We start from the raw sequence: 19,927 nt of genomic DNA, 5'->3' as shown, positions 1-19,927 counted from the left end.
AGCTTTGACTTTTTGGAAATCTCGTTAATTAAAAAATAAGAATAAGTGATCTGAAAGAACATGCTCGCTGACATGGTTAACGTTACTTAAAAGTAGACGCTTTGCTTGCTTTGTAATGAACAATTTTGTTCTATTTTGTGCTTCTGAACTAGGGCTGGGCGATATATCGAGATTTTAATATATATCGATATATTTTCAAACGCGATATGGTACGAGACAATATCGTTTATATCGATTTAAATTTTTAAATTTTTTTTTTTTAATGATTTTTATATAGCTTATTTTGTGACAAATTGACTTGAATGTTTTATTTGAGATTTGCACAAATGTTTTGTTATTTGCACAACTGTCAACCTCAGTGGAAAAGTCTGCCTGTTACTGTCTACATTGTATTAATTGCACAGTGTATTTTAATTTAATTGTTATGCAGGAAAGGGATATTTGTTTTATTTTATTCAAGAAGCATTTTTATTCTATATGCAGGCAGTTTATTTTTATTACATTTGTTTTATACATTTTAATATTGTGCAGACCTCTGTTAATAAAGGAACCTGTGTGACATTTGGCACGAGGCTTTGTATTAAAACTAACAGTTTTTTTTAAGGGTTTGCCTCAGAATAAAATGAAGCTAACAGAGATGCTATAATGCTTTGGGGGAAACCCCAATTATGGCACATAAAAAATATCGATATATATCGAGTATCGCCATTCAGCTAGAAAATATCGAGATATGACTTTTGGTCCATATCGCCCAGCCCTATTCTGAACCTGTGTTTCACAATGTGAACTCAAAGCAGAACATCATGGGTTAATTTTATTTCAATTTCATCCATCCCAGCCAATCAATGGGATCATGTGATAGCATTGTTATATTACAAGTAGACTGTTGTGTGGAGCGATCCCTTTAAATGCAATCACACTGATAAATGATGATGTCACAGAAAGATCTTGCCTCATGACACTTTCTTTTACAATCTTAATTCCTATTTAAATGATTATCTTACGTGCTTGAACCTTAAATATGAAGGCTGGCTCATCTCATCCAGGTCTGCCCTCTCAGCCTCGCACCATTAATGCGAGCAAGGAAAGACGGATCTTATCCTGTTACAGGAGCTATTTGCTTTTACAGCTCCGGCTCAGTCCATAATAAGTAAATGACTGTTGGCCAGGAAATCTAATAGAAAACTATTACTGAACCACCTTCACAGATGGACTAACCCCTAAAGATGTTATTACCCCAAGGTGGTCCACTCATCTGCCATGTGAAATGGGGGGACGTCATATAAAGATCAATATTTGGGAGTGGGCTAATTAGCAAAATGGGCATTATGTGCCATTATTTCAAATCACAGGTGTTATCTCACTGTGTCATATTTCTTAGTAAAAGCTTTTGTTTTGTGCGTAAACAAACACCTTTAGCAGTAAGTTTGTTACTGTGAGGCAACAAGGCATGAGATAAATAAGATAAATGTCGGCTTAATATCTCCACGAAATCAGAAACCCCATTCACGCCTGAATGAGATCACGTTGATTACAAACACCGGGCTCCAACTTAACCTTAATACTCCTAATCCAATCTACTTTTGCCCATCACAGATTTATAAAACGAAATCAATGTTCCTCCATTAAAAAAGAACAAGTGTAATATTCAACTCTCATTTGTTCAAATGGATATATGTGAACTTTCGGTTGAGATTCGTGAGAGATGTTCACACAAATATGTTGGAAATTGTTGCAGGTTCACAAACTTTCGAGAACCACCAAGTCCTAGTTATTATTGGATGTAATTTGTTTGTCCTAATCATGGCTTAGAGGCGTGATTCGGTGCAAGTGGCCTTAAGTTTCACTTAATTGTACTTGCCCTGAAGGGCAAAACAATGAGTATGTTCTGTCTCACTCACTCCAAGAGGATAAGAAGATTTGAACAGTGTTTTGCTTTTTCCCCACAAAAGAGAGAGAGGAAAAGGGATAATCAGGCTAACTGTCGTTCATAGAGTCCATAATTACAATGAAATGCATCAGCTGAGCACTGCATCTCCAAACTGAACAGACTTGTTCATGTTTACTACTTGTTTTGTATCTCATGAGCTATTACAGAACATGGACATCATAACATATTCAACAGGATGAGCTAGGGCTGGGCGATATATCGAGATTTTAATATATATCGATATATTTTCAAACGCGATATGGTACGAGACAATATCGTTTATATCGATTTTTTTTTTTAAATGTTTTTTTTTTTTAACATTTGTTTTTTTTATGATTTTGATATAGCTTATTTTGTGACAAATTGACTTGAATGTTTTATTTGAGATTTGCACAAATGTTTTGTTATTTGCACAACTGTCAACCTCAGTGGAAAAGTCTGCCTGTTACTGTCTACATTGTATTAATTGCACAGTGTATTTTATTTTAATTGTTATGCAGGAAAGGGATATTTGTTTTATTTTATTCAAGAAACATTTTTATTCTATATATGCAGGCAGTTTATTTTTATTTAATTTGTTTTATACATTTTGATATTGTGCAGACCTCTGTTAATAAAGGAACCTGTGTGACATTTGGCACGAGGCTTTGTATTAAAACTGACTGTTTTTTTAAGGGTTTGGCTCAGAAAAAAATGAAGCTAACAGAGATGCTAACAGAGATGCTAACAGAGATGCTATGCTATAATGCTTTGGGAGAAACCCCAATTATGGCACAGAAAAAATATCGAGATACCTGTATATATCGAGTATCGCCATTTAGCTATAAAAAAAAAAAATCGAGATATGACTTTTGGTCCATATGGCCCAGCCCTAGGATGAGCTCATTGTGCTATCTGCATCATAGGACTTGGATCTTACCTGGATCTTGATGGGCCATGAGAAGTTGCTGACATACACGTAAAAAGTAATGTTGGGGTTGCTTCTGAAGGTGAACTTCTCACAGGAGAAACTGTCCCGGTATTCCTTGATGTTTGTTTTGGACACGATGGGCACCTCCTCACCGGAGATGGTCCCAGCTGACGGGATAAAGAGTTCATTTTAACAAAATGCCATTTGACACTCGAAAGGCAAATGCACAGAGATGGGGCTGGTTGGGCTGCAATGTATAATTATGAATGCATTATGAGATATATTTAGTCATTTTGAACAACAGGGAAGCACTCATGCAATTATTCTTTTTTTTTTTTTACTGCATTTAACATCTTTTCTGCTAAACTAAAACAGTATAAAGTGTTGTTGGGAAATTATACATGCAGATCATATATTATCGTTAAATGGACAGGAACGTGGGAGAAAGGCACAGCTTGAAAGACTGGCTGAAATGCTGCTGATTGGAGGTCGAAACTGAGTCACGTCAGGACACTTTCATCTCTTGAATTCATATCATCGACATCTAATGCTTGTTTGATGCCTAGAAAAATGTTATTGAACGCCTGCAGGGCAAATACAGACTGCAGGAGGGCAAGCAAAGCCTCTTATATCAACCGCCATCACATGGTACATGTTTGGGGTAGATTCATATTCTGGATATGTACAGAATACACACATATACATACATACATCTCGTTATCTCCCTCTCTCCATATATACATATACATATATACAGGACTGTCTCAGAAAATTAGAATATTGTGATTTTCTGTAATGCAATTACAAAAACAAAAATGTCATACATTCTGGATTCATTACAAATCAACTGAAATATTGCAAGCCTTTTATTATTTTAATATTGCTGATCATGGCTTACAGCTTAAGAAAACTCAAATATCCTATCTAAAAAATTTGAATATTCTGGGAATCTTAATCTTAAACTGTAAGCCATAATCAGCAATATTAAAATAATAAAAGGCTTGCAATATTTCAGTTGATTTGTAATAAATCCAGAATGTATGACATTTTTGTTTTTGTAATTGCATTACAGAAAATAAAGAACTTTATCACAATATTCTAATTTTATATATATATATATATATATATATATATATATATATATATATATACACATATATGGAGAGAGTGCGAGAGACCACAGTTCTTAGTATCTGCTGGGAAACCAAAAGAAGTTGCTTTTTTTTTTTTTCTTTCACTGAATACAACTCTTCAAAATGAATCAAACTTTGAAAATAGTCTATTTTCTCTCAGTCTTAACGTTTCAAATCATTTCTCATTCTTCCTCGTGTCAGTGGGTTCTCAGCATTGGCATTCCAACCCACGTCTCTGAAACAAAAGCGCTGAAAATGACAGCTTGAGTGTGGCTACGTGAGCATGTTTATCTTAATTGAAATCACCCCTTCTCCCTCTACCCCAACCTAAAGGCGCTTCAAGCTCTTGTCGATTGTGAAGAGGCTCCCATTTCTTTAGAGGCATTATATCTTTGCGGGGAAAGTGGACCCAACTTCAAATATTAATGACGGTCCCGCTCGGGAAAGGTTAAGGTGGCGGAGAGGGGCACGTGAGGTTAACGCGGTTTGGTGGCGAGAAAATGTCAGTGTTGTGGTGAAAGAGAAAGTGACTTAGTGGGAAAAGGGGGCGGGAGATAAACTGTGGCACAGTGTCTGCAGTGTCCTTGGGTGTCTTTCCTCAGGGGGCCTATAATATCCACTCAACAGTGACACAGCACATAGCAACAAGAGAGGGTGCACTATTGCTACTCTTGCACTCCGCCTGACTGAATGAATAAATTATAGAAAACACAAAAGCAATTCTCCAACATGAAGAGCTCAACTTCTAAAATCTCATCCTAAAACCACAGTTTGCAATTAAAATGTATGACATTAATCTCGAGTGTTTGCTCTGGTATGATCTCTTATAATTCTGATCAAACCTGGACACAATCCCCAACACCATTTGTGACTTAGCCATTTAAGTCTTAAATAAAACATACCGCCAGACTTTTTGGTGAGTCTGAGCTAAAAGAGGAAACACAAGCTCAGTCGTTAGCAGCTGATAAATGACCTATCGGCCTTGTTTACCACTAAATCTGTTCTGAATTCACAGCAAAGCTTTTCAAAACATTTTAAACTGCAAACTACCTGTTGAGCCCACCGACCACGTGATGTTGAGGTTGAAGTTGTTTGATGCATTGATGGACATGTCCAAGTTCTTGTTTGCCTTTAAATAGAAAAAGAGAAAAGCATGGCAAAGTCAGTGTGGCTAAATATAAGATAATAATAATAATAGATATAGTTGTGTATGACAATTGTATGATTCAATCATTTTTGCAGCAGTTTAAATCTAAGTTTCTAATTTTCAAATTACTGATCAGTGATTATGTTCATGAAAACAGACAGAGATTTGATCGAGTGCTTCACCTCTACCAATAATTTAAAGTGTGATGCCTGTGTGACATCTCCTCGTGAACACATTACCTGCTCAGGTGAGGCCATGAAATTGATGGCAGTGTAGTGATTATCATCTTCCTGGATGAGGCTGAACGTGAACTGGTAATCGATCAGGAGGTTGTCTGTCAAGAAAATGAGGGGAGAGAAAGGGACTTGCATATTTTCCTCTGTTAGGTGCACACAAAGGAGGTGGAGGCTTTCTGCGAGACATGGCCCATGTGAGCTGCCTGCAGTCGATTTTTCAACAGCACCAGATTATCGTACTTGAAGGAAATCCAATCTATGCCAGTAGAATTACCTGAAATCTATCATTTTTATCAAATGTGCACACAATGATGTATGAATGTATTACTACTGACAAATTGATTGCAATTAAATATCCAGGAAAAGATTTGTATCTTTGGCTGTATAAATGTGCCCCATGGATGTTTATTTTTCTATGTGTGAATAGAAAAAGAATGCAAATGTTTTTTGTATGCATCCTCTTGTATGGACTAAAATCATTTTGTACTGTGGGCCCGTTAGAATGTAGATTTTGTAAAGTCAGAGCAAATTGTACAATAGGGGTTTCCTTTTTATTCTGTTATAAGTGAAGCCCCAGTGAGAACGAGGGCTGCACTACTGACACTGATTGCACACAACAGCAGCAGGGCAGACAGTAGTAAGCTCCACATTAGCATTAACAGGAAGAGCTCACATATAATCTTTAAGGAGGCAGGATAATGTCACCATGAGGGCACTCTGGTAATCTATGCTCAATTGCCTTTTTAGACTGTGGGAAATTTCTTTTGTCTTCGCTGCGAAACAAAGCTCAAGAGGTTCTAGTAGTGTTCAGAGGTTATAACAAGCTCCAGGCTTCGACTTCCCTGTTCTCCCCGCGTTGAGCGGTTTGTCAAGCTACGGCATTTCAAAAAGGGCCGAAACCCTGGCAAAGGGTGTGTTGTCAGTAGCAGAGCGCCGCAAGGCAAATGACAAATCTCTGAGCGCCATGAAGGACACCACATCATGCAAATAAACACACAGAGCACAAACACCCGCATAAACAGAACGCACAGGAATAGAAGCTGACTGTTTGTCCCACTCGGGGTGTCAGCTTTGGTGTTTCTGCAAGTTCTCTCATTTTTTTTTTTTTTTTTTTTTTTTTTACTCCAAGAGTCATACGATCATTTCAGTCAACATCTCGAATGAATTAATGAGAAGATGCATGATTGACTGAGCAGACAAGTGGAGATTTTTTACTCCTCCGTCTCCTTGATTAGCTCAATCACTCTTTCCCTCTGATGCACTTGACATTTTCACGACAAGTCATTCTGTCACTGAACACGCGCCCCTGGTGCCCAAGTGCTAAGACGCTCCATCTGCCCTGAGCGGAAAAGTAACGCCAAGAAGTGGAGAGAGAAGGAAAAGCAGAGCAAGAGTGGCCAATAATAATCAAGGAGGCATTTGGATGCATGTGTGTGTGTGTGTGTGTGTGTGTGTGTGTGTGTGTGCCCATAGGAGCTGTTGCTTCAGAAAGTAGCTGTCCAGTGGAGAATTACTCACAGTAGCAGGTTCCTCTGAGTGGATTGCCAAGGTAACGGTTCTCTGAGTCACATCTGCAAACAGGGAGAAAACGGGGGGTAGAGAAAAAGATGAAGAGGAGTGCTGAAAGACTGACAGCAACAAAAACTTCTTACCAGGTGCTCAAGATGTGATGCTTATTAAAGTTGATAAGGTTTTCTTAAGTTTTTGTTCAAAGCAACAGAGTGGTATGACAAAGATTTGAATCCACCTGATTAAAAACGGCAGAAAGTTCACTCTAATATTAATGTCGGCGCATAATTGTTATCACTACAATTCTGGTAGACATTGTTGTTTGCTCTGTTTTAATGCTTTTATTGATATGGATATATAGTTGCTTATTTTGATTGTTGATTTGGGGATTTTAATATCCTTAAGCCTGTACAACATTTTGGTCAACTGAGGTTGTTTTAAATGTGCTATAGAAATAAACTTAATTTAAACTTGACATTTCCTGCCTTAAGATAGTTGCTGCAATTAACAAGTTAAGTTGTATCTATTAATTAATTTTTTGAAAGATAAATAATCCTTAACTGAGGCATGGAAGCTAATAAAAAATGGCCATTGATTAATGAACATCATTTTTCAGAAATTATCTATATTGGAATAATTTTTCAAATTACTGAGCTGTACAAGAAGTGGGTGATGAATGCAAAGCTCAGAATTAAAGACGATTTAACTTTGTTGAGAGCTCATTTTGAACAACCAAGGTTGGAAGTTTTGGTTTTTCAGAGCAAAGAGTGAAGAGTCATAACGTTTACAGCGCGTAACCTTTGAGAATTAACTTGTAACAGATTGTGTCACTCAATTTATGTACACAATAGTTTGTGAAACTTAATGTTTGAAAAGTTATTGACTAATTTAATATGTATAATAAAACAAAAAAAATGCTGGAATATAAAAGAAAAACAGGCTTTGTGTATAATGCTCAAAAATAAAAATAAAAATATATCAATTAAATTATTCAGTGAATCACTAATGTTGACCTCTCAAAATCAAAGTCAAGATTCAGCGGTCTACTGCCATCTCAAAGATCAAGGGACGCACTTTTGAGGACAATAATGTACAGATCTTAGACAGATGACGGATAGTTTGAAAGAGAAGTAATAGAAACTATCTTTGTTAAAGGTGTAAAACTAATGTTAAATAGAGAAGGGTTGTGCCATAAAAGTGCTTAACAAGTAAAATTGGATTGGAATTGGATTAGGGGGACTCAAACACCAACAATCCAGCTCTGAAGGCAGTTTCATAACCCATTTATCTGTGCTTTCATGTTGAACAGCGGCCATCTTTAGAAGATCACAAGTAAGTGCTCTCTGTACTTCCAAGGCAACCAAATCAACCATGCTTGACTGGTCAGTGTGGCGAGCAGGACATGGGTACACAAGGAAGACAACCAATGAGCAAATATGTTTAAAGAATTTGTCAGACAAAATGTAGAATAAAATTACGGTTTTGTGATTTACTAACTTCAATTATTTTAAAGGGGACCTATTATGGCATCTAATCCCTATTTTAAACAGGCATTGAATGTCTTAAAAACAAGCTTTTGATTGTTTATGCTAAATAAATTAGAAATTCGGCCTCTGAGCCATGTCTTTATCTTCCCCGTTTCTAACCTCATTATCTATGTGGGATTCTGAGTGGGCGTGGCTATGATAATGAGGCTCTGTGCTGATTGGCTGCCTGAATGACGCAATACACCGCTACGAAAAAATGGTGGAAGCTCCGGCCGGCGGAGTTAGTTGTGGGCGTGGTTTCACGCATTGCTCCTGTCGTGACGTATGACGGGAGCAGAATCTTATTGGCTCGTAGATCCACATCACACTGGATGGATCATCCGGGCGGCTGTACAGACAATGCAGAATTTGGTTGCTTTCCTCCTTCTCTGAGTTGGCAGGCTGAGGGGAGACCACTTTATATATGTTAAAGCAAGAGAAAACATGTTTTTCATAATAGGTCCCCTTTAAATTTCTAATGGGAATTTAAATGACTGCACAGGCCTAGACCTTACACTAAGTAAGATAGAAAGACTAGTTGTGATAGCTGGTTGGTCTTTAATCACGGTGGATTGTTGTCTTATGCCAGGACACCAGGAGCTAATTGTGTGAGTGAAGAGACGGGAATTTAATACAACTTCTATAGCAAAAAGCATGAATATGTGCGTGGTGCCCTTTACGGACAAGATAATTGAGGAAATTAAATGGGACCTATTATGAAAAACACATTTTCTCTTGCTTTAACATATATAAAGTGGTCTCCCCTCAGCCTGCCAACTCAGAGAAGGAGGAAAGCAACAAAATTCTGCAGTGTCTGTACAGCCGCCCGGATGAGCCGTCCAGTGTCATGTGACTTCTACGAGCCAATAAGATTCTGCTCCCTTTCGTTACGTAACGACAGGAGCGATGTGTGAAACCACGGCCACAACTAACTCTGCCGGCCGGAGCTTCCGCCATTTTTCCGTAGCGGTGTATCCCGTCATTCAGGCAGCCAATCAGCACAGAGCCTCATTATCATAGCCCCACCCACTCAGAATCCCGCATAGATAATGAGGTTAGAGAATGGGAAGATAAAGACATGGCTCAGAGACTGAATTTCTAATTTATTTAGCAAAAGCAATCAAAATCTTGTTTTTAAGACATTCAAGGCCTGTTTAAAATAGGTATTAGATGCCATAATAGGTTCTCTTTCAAATTTGATGAAGGTCCATGCAGGACGCTGAAGCCAAAATTGTCTGAGAGTGATATCCAGCGTGAGTTTACTCATTTACAGTAACGTCTATGCTTCAGCTGACATCAGTGTACCAGTCTGGTGATGGAGTGAAAAGGCTTAAAGTCCACCATCTGATCCTGTCACAGGTTCTGTTTTGTTTCTGTTTAATACTGCTGTAAATTGAAAAAAAACAAAAAAAACTTCTGGTCAGAATCAAGTTTTCTACTGGTTCTCATCGCACCACCATCGTATTTCTCAGATACTTTTCCACATACTTGTACTTTCCAGGTTAAACAAAAACTCAGTATCTGCGATGTACAGGAGGAATTCACCTGGACAAACAACATTGTATTGCATTGTATTTTTGTCCACAACATCTTGGACAACAATACACATGAATGGAAACCGAAGATATTTGCAATTGAAAATGAAACAAATAACAATGGTTTGGTAATGAGTTCCGTGCATTGTTTGTTTGCTCAAAGCTGCACTTTAACAAAAACAGTCGCAGTGACACAATAACAGCAATATTAAGGCTTCAGCCCAACTTAGCAAACTTTAAAATGAATTGCTGCTGTCCAAAATAATTAGTTAACATCCACAGGGTAATATAAACTGTTCTGAGCATGTGCACGCGTGCGCGTATGATTTATCAGGCGTGTGGCTTTCCAAAAGCCCTGTAATGAGGAGGAGCATATGGCTATGTTCACTGGACTGGACTGTCCTCCATCTTCTTTTTTATTGCATCACTCCACTCTGTCGCTCAATCTTTTTAATGTACTGAACTTTCAATAATTCACTCTGAACTTTACCGCCATCACTCGTCAGTTGTTGTTTTTTACGCAATAAAAGTGAGTAGTGTCACACGTGCGAGAACTGTACCGAGAAAAATGTCAAGCCAGTTCTGACATGATGATATGTATTATCACACTAATTGTGGTTCGCAGTTATTTGAACTTAGAGACGGTCAATTACGCATGTCTGAGTGTGAATGTCAGAGGCGGTGTCAAAAAGTCAAAGGACACGGAAAGAGGGGGGACAGAAGACAGACACTGACACGCTGAGGAGGAGGAGGTGGCAGTTAGTTAGTTAGTAGTGATGTTGCTTAGGATGGGGGATGACTCGCACTCTAAAAATAATTCAGCATCAGCTTCTTTGCAACGTTTTTTAATTCTCAAGACAGATGGTACAGCGTTTGAGAGGACCTGCAACATAAAAGTCAGCTAGATGAGAGTAGAGGCGACACGTCCAATGTATTTCAACACCTTAAATACCATCAGGGACAAATTCTGTCAGGATGAGGCTGCGCATTAAAAAAAAAAAAAAGAAAGAAACTATGACCCCAGGTTGTGTCACGGAAAGCTGTTTTAACCGAGGCTGCCGACTCTTCTCAGACACGCAGAAGAAAATCTGAACTGATTGCTTGTAGCAACAATAATAACTGAGTTTATCAATATCAGAGTTCACTTCACATCCTCATACACACCTGTAACCAGCAAACCCTCAAGCCAAAGAGGAGTTAGCGCTGCTACTCTCTCCGTTTATGTTTGACAAGCGACAGCATGGTAGAGGACAGAGGACAAATGATGCCACAGGCTTTGGAGGCTTATAAGCAGCACTGAGAGTATTTCAATTGCCCGACATTTGTAGAGAGCAAAACAGACACTCCCATACACAATTATTATCAAAATGCAGCTCTTCTGCTGTGTATCATCATTTCGTCATGGAGAGGTGCAAATTGCCTTTCGCTGTATCTTAACTCCATCAACACTTAACTTGAACTTATGCCTGTTCACAATCTATAAACATGCACCAACAAAAGAAATAAGCTGCAAACCTGTGACATAAGGCAGAGAACCACAAATACCGCTGTACGAATTGTCAAATGTTCCCATTTAGATCATACTTATCACATTAACACAGTACTATCCACATGGGAAATAATTAAAAACACATTTTAAATGGTTTATGTTGCTCTCAATAAGAAACTGATTGTTTGGGAACATTGTTCTTTAAAATTGTGGATGATAATGATGATGATGATGATGATGACTGGCTCTCCAAACCAGTTCTGACACCTCGCTCTATTGTTGCAGAGCAGAACATTCATTGCCACTTGATTTCCCTGAGTTGATCAACACTGTCCTGCACCTTGTTCCCGCTGGGGGCAGAAATCAATGGGACATTTTGCCAAGTTGAGTAAATGTAACATATTTCCCCTCAAAGTTAAGAAGACGTGGCAAAGACTTGCAGAGGTTTCACTCTTGTCTGTCCACCCATTTGACTTTTACAGTTTCCTTACAGTCTCTCTCAAATTTCTTTCCCTCACATGAATGTGTTCTTACATGAAGTTAATGTGTGCTTGAGCATAATTTTTCCTTGCATCAGTAAAGTTTTAGTTTTTTTTGTCAGACAGTAGCAGTGTACAGTATCATCCCATTAATCCATCATTTAAAAAAAAAAAGATTCACTGTATACTGCTGCAATACTTTATGACCCTCTGTTCTGAAGTACTGTCTCTTTGAGGCCTTTCATTTAAAATAGCTAAGTCTGCTCTGATTGGTCAAAGATGTCTGACCAAGGGACAGCTGCCCATACTTTTTTTTTTTTTCAAATTTAAATTAGAAACGAACCACTGAGCAGATATTATGCATATTTCTTGTATAGGGGGAAAAAAAAAAATCTTCAACACGGTTCAGGAGCAGCTAGATGAATTCTGCAACTATTATTAACATGCACCAAAAAAGTAAAGAAAACATGGAAAGAAGGATAAACATTTAAAAAGCTTGGACACTTTAAAGTGTCATGTCTGTATAATCTGTGCAAAAGTGAAATCTGATCAAATGTAGTTACATTTTGACAAGAATTGATATGAATTTAAATATAGAATGGAGTGTCAATGAAACATAACTGAACAAGAGGATAATAAAGACAGAACAGACAGCAAACATTACTTTTTATTTTAAGCACATGGTGTTTGGAAGATAATGAGAGGGAAAAATCATTCCATTACATGTGGCTGTGTGTGGCTGTGTACTAGTGACCCTTCAATAACTCTCACTGCATTATGGGTATTAAAATCTGTGTCCACCCTGCTTACAACTGGAGGACAAAAAGCAAAAAAAAAAAAAAAAAAAAGACGAGGAGGAAATGGTCTTCCTACGCTGCTGGAATCCACTGAGTCAGCAGAAAAACAACCGGGAGGTGGTTCTGCCCAATAACCCCAACAGACCCTTTTTATTAACAAAATGATTAGTATACACATCAGCAGCTGTTTATAGTGATCAGAAATCAATGCTCAGAACTGTGCCACGCAAAACACAAATTACTTCAGTGGATTATTCACTTAATCATCAATTTATTTACATTTAAAAAAAAAAAAGGACTATCTCAAGTACTTTGTCTTTCTAACTTCTCTAATTATAGATTTATCATAATAACCAAAGAACTCTTAACTGAAGCACTTAAAGTAATTCAATAAGTAAATAATAGTTAGGATTTCTCAGCTCTACATATTTATCCTGTTTAAAATCTTTTTTCTAATTCAGATTAACCTAAAAAAAAAAACATCTTTTTGGGGTTGTTTATAATCAGATGGGTAATTATGAATTTTCTGCAACTAATATCATACACCAAACCATCTGATTCGGCAAAATGTGTGCGCTTACAGTTAAGAACTTTCCTGACAACACACAAGGAGTGGGGCAAACTCGTAAAACCTACCCCCATAGAAAAGTTCCAAATAGAAATACAAATGGGAAACGGAGACAAGAAAATAATTAGAAAATTATATCACATATTCTTATCTATGAATTTACATAACTCCCTACAGATTAAGCAGAGATGGGAAGCGGAAACGAACATGGTCCTATCACAGGACACCTGGAAGGAGGTGTGCACTGAGGCACACCTGCTCACAAATCAAATACATGGAGGGAATTTAAATGAAAAATAATCACTAGATTCATCAGAACGCCAGAAATATTATCCAAGATGGGCCCAACACATCCCAGCTCATGTTGGAGGAATTGTGGGGCACACATTGCCAATCACACCCATATATTCGGGCTATGTCCTAAATTAAGTGTATTCTGGACAGAGGTATTTGATGCCCTTAAAGAGGTTTTTCTACAGGATATTCCACAAGACCCCACAGTGGCAGTGCTGGGAGTAAAGCCCAAAAGCCTGGACGGGAGGGCCAAGAAATACCTTTTAAATATATTATTTACTGCAGCCTTGAAGTGCATAACTATCAGACCCTCCCACATACAATATATGGATCCAAAAAGTATGGGATCTCTATCAAATGGAGCAAATCACTTACTCATTAAGGCTCCAAAAATCCACCTTTATTAAGCGGTGGATCCTCTCATAGCTTTATTAATATGTCATAGCTTTATTAATATGTCATAGCTTTATTAACACAATGAGGTCAATTACCCAAATGTTGCTCGGCCCTCCTGCCTAATTCTTACTGTACTCCCTCTATACACATATTTTATACACATTGCCAATTTTTCCTAGAGTAAATATGGTGCCTTCATTTTTATACACACCGTTGTACCTTGGAGTGGACAATTATTATTGATTTTACCATTTTTTTTTTATTTATGGGTTTGTTATTATATATTTTGGAGTGAATAATTATGTTGTTGTTTTCTCTTGTTTTATTTGCTTAATACTTAAGTATAATGTGTACAAATGTTGTATCCAGCTGAAAAAGGGGAAAAGAAAGAAGAAAATGTATGTGGTGTATTGTTGTTGAAAACTAAATAAAAATTAAGTTCCAAAAAAAAAATGTGTGCGCTTTATAACAGTAACACGCCTGTCTTCGGGGCTGCTTCCCAAGCGATGAGTGAAAAGCTGCCCTAGACCTGCTTCGTCGTGACGGCGTTCTTAAGTCCTGCTTCTCGGACTTCCCCATCGAGCATTTCTCTTTTGACCTTGCTCTTTTCCAAATCTGAAGTTTTGCGGTCAGAATAGTGTCTGAGACTGAAATGCTAATTAGCCACAGTGGTTTAGGTGCGTGATGTGGAAGCGCCCAGAAAATTCCTTGACAATTTCAAACCTGATAGGTCAACTTTAGGAAAATAGCCAACTATGAGCTCGGTAAGCTGATCTTTTTTTCTTTTTTTTTTGTCCCTTCACTGATATTTTAATTCTCCACTGTGACATTGGTGGAAAGATGAACCATAAATGTTTGTTATGTCAAAGATGCATCATTTCAGAAAAGGATTTCCATTACACATTTTCAATAGTTAATACAGCTGTGATTTTTTTGTGTGTGTGTGTGTGTGTGTGTGTGTGTGTGTGTGTGTGTGTGTGTGTGTGTGTGTGTGTGTGTGTGTGTGTGTGCGTGTGTGCTGCAGATGCAGATGCACTCACAGCTGGCACTGGTCTCCTTTGATCCCCTTGGTGGTGCAGAAGCACTTGCCAGTTAATACCTGGCAGACATTTGCATGGCCGTTGCACTTACAAGCTGGAACAGGTGACAAACAAACATTTAGGGACAATTAGAGGAAGGATCTATAAAAAGAAATGACACAAAGAAAGGCACAAAGACTGCACATAACCTAACAGATTGATACACGATATAAAATTCAAGTTGTAGACCACCTGAGGGGACAACATATCCAACAATCCCCACAATCACAATTGTTCTTCTAACTCTTAGCAAACGATTTCCTGCTGCCTGCAATTGTAGTGCTAAGCTAGGCCGCAAAAATCCCTTCTGCTGCATCAAATACATGGAGGGGAAATTGATATTGATCTGGGCATGATGGTAAACAAGTGCACTTCCCAAAAGATTGGCTGAACTTCAAAGACCTGATACATGAAGGAGAAGCCCCCACCGCCACACACGAGGCAACAATACCCGCAAGCTATTTCTGTGTGTGTGTGTGTGTGTGTGTGTGTGTGTGTGTGTGTGTGTGTGTGTGTGTGTGTGTGTGTGTGTGTGTGTGTGTGTGTGTGTGTGTGTGTGTGTGTGTGTAATGCAGAAAGTGCAGCCTTCATGTGTGAAGGATGAGTAAATCGACTTAAGTGCTTTTTCCTTTGGTGACCTTTCGGGTTCACGTGTCCAGGACAAAAACAGAATTTTAAAACAATCAAAAAGTGTATTACTGAAAGGCCAGTCATCCTTCCTCCCCCGCCCTCGCTCACATTTTCCAGCTTGGTATCTGTAAATATTTTAGGTGACTTCAGTGGTCTTAACTAAGTGTCCTATATTTTGTCCCTGGGCTCCTAAAGAATCAGCGTAATGTTTAGAGGTGCTCATCTGCTTGGTTTCACAACTGTGATCTGCATAAACAAATGATACCCGAGAACATGCAGCCCACATGCCTGCATGTGTTTCGGTGTTTGCCACTCCCATGTCTGGCAATTCAAAACTCAAACATGTAATTTGTCAGGAATGCTATTCGTGTCTCATGAGGGTTGGAGCACATGTAAATCTCTTCATGAAGACGATCTGGTATCACTAGTCTTCCGTCAGTCTGTAATTCATTCAATAGAAGGACACACTCGGAGAGTCATCAGATACTAATGCTGTCATCATGTTTGATTTAAGACCTGCTCCCCGTGCCGTGCGTGCGACCACTCTTCACATTTAATTCAGCTCGCATTACCCGTTTCCACCTTCAAAACAGGGATTCTGTATAAATTATGAGTTGCTATCATTGAAGAAAAATGATTCTGCATTTCTGCAAACGTACACCAATTCAAACCTCTGAGAAATTGTTTCATAGCAAAACACTAACTTAATGCTACACTCAAAAATGTTAAAATAGTAAAGATATTGATTTGCGTCTGCTTAAATTTGTATGTGACAAACAACGCTTCCTCACTGACTCTGCAGGTCTGCTTGAGTGTGTACCTTGAGTATACAAAAAGCTGTATGACAAAAATGCTGTATGACAATGCATTTATTTTAATGCACCACTTTGCATCACATTCCTCTAAAAGCCTAATTATCATACATAAAGAAGAAGAAAAAAAATCCCCTCTCACAAAATCAATAAATGGATAAAAAAATAGAGATGGTAATATGTGAGATCTTTTTTACCTTAATAATGTTTATCTATTGAACTAAAAGGAAGTTGACGATCTCACCAAAACAACATGCAGATCCAATAAATGTAATGCGTGTAGAATAACTGATGTCTGGAGCTGTGCGGCACTCACCCTGGCATTTGCCACCGTTGGTTGGGTCTCCATGGTAACCGGGCATGCAGGTCTCACACTGAGGGCCGATGGTAAGGTTATGGCACTGCTCACACACGCTGCCGTTCACACACGTGCTGTGGCCGTTACACTGGCAGGCTGAACAGGAAACATGGGGAGTCGGGGATTAATGTCAGCACAAACTCTGTTTCACAGCTTTCACTTTCTGCAGTTCCCCCGAATTTCATGTGGATGGAAAAATATATAAATATGTTACGTGACAATAAAGACCATTTTTGAGCTTTTGTATTGTTCTTGTATGGATGTCCTCAAAGCATCTGTGATTGAGTTTACACATGTACAGTTGATAATTGTTTCCTAGAAATGGCAGAGACTCATTAAAGCAGTCAGCAGCTTGTGTCTGCTGTGTCTTATTAATTATTGTTTAATCAGCCCTGCTATTTCAAATATTTTATGGCAACAGCATTCAATTAACTGGAAGTAATTTGCAGTGGAAAAAACTTTTGGAAGTTAACTTTTTCGGAATCACTTTTTCAACGACAAGAAGCAAAGTGAACTGAACAAAAAAGTGATTTTTATTTCATAACTGCTTTTTTTGCCATATGAACCATGGAGCACTCTGTACATCACTATTATTGTTGGGTGTTTTATCATTTAACATATTGGCGTTGTATAGATTGGGACTCAATGAAGGCATTAGATGGCATTCTAGTATAAGGTTGCATGGGAGGGATTGGTTGCACTGGGAAGCTGAAATAAGAATCCAGGATAAGTACATCTTTTCAAGCTTAACAACAGTGGCTATCCAATGACAACCTCTGACATGGATACACTCACTAGACGAGACCTGTAATTTCAGTAAGATGACCAGGAAGAAACCACTCACCAGGACAATGAATGAAAGCCCACTCAAAGCCCTTGTCTTTGGGGCAGCTGCCTGGTTCCAGGCTCATGTCATGGGATTGACTTTGCTGGCTCGGCTTAGCAAGCCTCTTCATGGGCCCCCGGTAAGAGCCCTCTATGCACAGGCCTTTTCCCGTACTGCTCGGATCTCCACACCAGCCGCACTCAGGCTGCTCCAAGCACTGGGAACAGGTCCGTAGTCCCGAACAGTTCTGGGCTAAAAGGAGAGAACAGATGTCAGCTTCCTTTGCATTTCAGCTTCCCGACTTCATCTTCCTGGAATCTCTGCTTCAAGACTCACATTCTGAGCTTGTTAAATCATTTCGAGGGCCGAAGAACATAACCTCCTATCTGCAAAATTGTCAGACTGGTGTTTTTCACTTTAGATGACATCACAAGGTGGGCTGCACCTAATCAGCCTGTCTGTACGTTATTTCCACCCATATGTATAGAGGTATCCTTAAAAAACATAGCATTCTACAACAAAACAACACAGTTTTTTGTGTTTTCCAAAAAAGTGAAATTTTCAGATAGGAGGTTATGTTCTTTGGCCCCCGATTTGCATCTCCATCATTGGTCTATTTATTTCTAATTTTCAATTTATTTAATGCAATGTTGGAAATTCAGCAGCAAAAACAGCAAATGCTTGTTGTTGCAGTAAGCAAAATCCTGCTTTTGCGATTTTATATTCTCAGCCTTTACAGGCACTGTAGATTAAGAAGCTTAATGCGCTTTACACTAAAACACAAACAGGATATCTAGTGAGGTGTCAGGACAACATTAAGATTCAAAAGCAGATAAAGGAATAAAAACCGAGTATCCAGCATTGAACACTGAATTGAGGACTACACGCTGAGAAAATGAGTGCCAGAGAACCAGAAGTTTGCAGCTTGAGCTTGATAAAAGGATTAAATGTACCGCATGAAGCGAAAACCTCAGAAACACAAAAAAGTGATGTTTTTTTTTGTCAGCGGAGAGATGAAGTATAAGGCCACTAAATTGCTTGACAAGTTTCAGGATGAAGACTAACCTGCCAGACAGACAGTTGAGTGGAGAAAATGCCACTGTTACATTGAAGGAGACAAACATTGAGTGCTTTTACCTCAAGTTCATGTCCCGCTATTCTGCTAATGGATGTGAAACCATGACAACACAAGAGCAATCAGTGCAAAGTAAGGCTATTTAACTTTTCCTTGACAATGGGCGATAATTGGTGTATATCTTCAGAACATGGTCTCACAAGAAAATGCGTAATGGGATAAAAGTAATAATACTAATTAAAGACAAGGTCTGAAATTCCACACAATTTCTAGCCCACAACACTTTTTTGTTCCATTCAGTGGTCGCTGCTCATCTCCCAAATACACCGTTAGAAACACAGTACACGAACACAAACACATATGTAGGGTGAGGATTTTTATATTATACAATATTAAATGAGTCATTTTTACAGGCAAAAACAAAGAGGGTGAAACTGACACATTTTTGAGATCTATAAATTCACAAAATGTAATAAAACGTGAAAGAATAGGACAGAAAAAAAAAAAGAAAACAGTGTTGGGTGCAGTGTGTGTACTATGGTGACTGTGGTGTGCTGTATCTGAATGAATGTGCAGAAAAGTGTGCTGAAATAAAAGGACAGACATGCTAATGTAAGACAAACAGATGTACAGACAGACACACACGGCACGACTGTCTCAGAAATGTGGTTCACAGTTTAAGAATACGGTATTCTAATTTTTTGAGATAGGATATTTAAGTTTTCTTAAGCTGTAAGCCATGATCAGCAATATTAAAATAATAAAAGGCTTGCAATATTTCAGTTGATTTGTAATGAATCCAGAATGTATGACATTTTTGCATTTCAGAAAATAAAGGACTTTATCACAATATTCAAATTTTCTGAGACAGTCCTGTATACTTGCATAGACATGCACATGTTTATAAATAAGCACGCATACATAATAACGACAAATACAACGACAATAGCTACAACAACAAAACAAAAATGCCAAGATCATCATCCTTACCACCACCAACATCCTCATCTCAGACTGCCCCAGATCCCCCGGGGCAAGTCAGGCTTCCCGCCCACCAACCGGGGAAGAGCAGCTCAGGAGCCACCGCTCCCACACTCCCACCAACCGGGGCCCAGGACAGAACCCAGGAGACCAGGGCCGCAACAAGGCTGTCCCGCCCTCGGGCCCCATCCAGAGCAGCGGTGCCGCCCAGAGCAAT

The 19,927-nt window shown here is 38.6% G+C and overlaps 1 protein-coding gene across 1 annotated transcript in view; it reads right to left on the bottom strand.

Moving 5' to 3' along the window:
- The window catches only part of atrnl1b (attractin-like 1b), an 85,918-nt gene that overhangs the window by 30,424 nt on the left and 35,567 nt on the right, over positions 1-19,927 (bottom strand). Inside the window, exons 18-24 of the mRNA XM_061707661.1 lie at positions 17,673-17,906; positions 16,787-16,924; positions 14,990-15,083; positions 6,875-6,927; positions 5,360-5,454; positions 5,024-5,102; positions 2,850-3,007 (exon numbers count right to left, since the gene is read on the bottom strand). Coding sequence (XP_061563645.1) covers positions 2,850-3,007; positions 5,024-5,102; positions 5,360-5,454; positions 6,875-6,927; positions 14,990-15,083; positions 16,787-16,924; positions 17,673-17,906 — 851 coding nt within the window. The remainder of the gene's footprint in view (positions 1-2,849; positions 3,008-5,023; positions 5,103-5,359; positions 5,455-6,874; positions 6,928-14,989; positions 15,084-16,786; positions 16,925-17,672; positions 17,907-19,927) is intronic.

The sequence above is a fragment of the Cololabis saira genome, chromosome 19 (assembly GCF_033807715.1).
Source record: "Cololabis saira isolate AMF1-May2022 chromosome 19, fColSai1.1, whole genome shotgun sequence".
Classification (NCBI taxonomy): Eukaryota; Metazoa; Chordata; class Actinopteri; order Beloniformes; family Belonidae; genus Cololabis; species Cololabis saira.
This window is presented reverse-complemented; position numbering and strand designations above follow the sequence as displayed.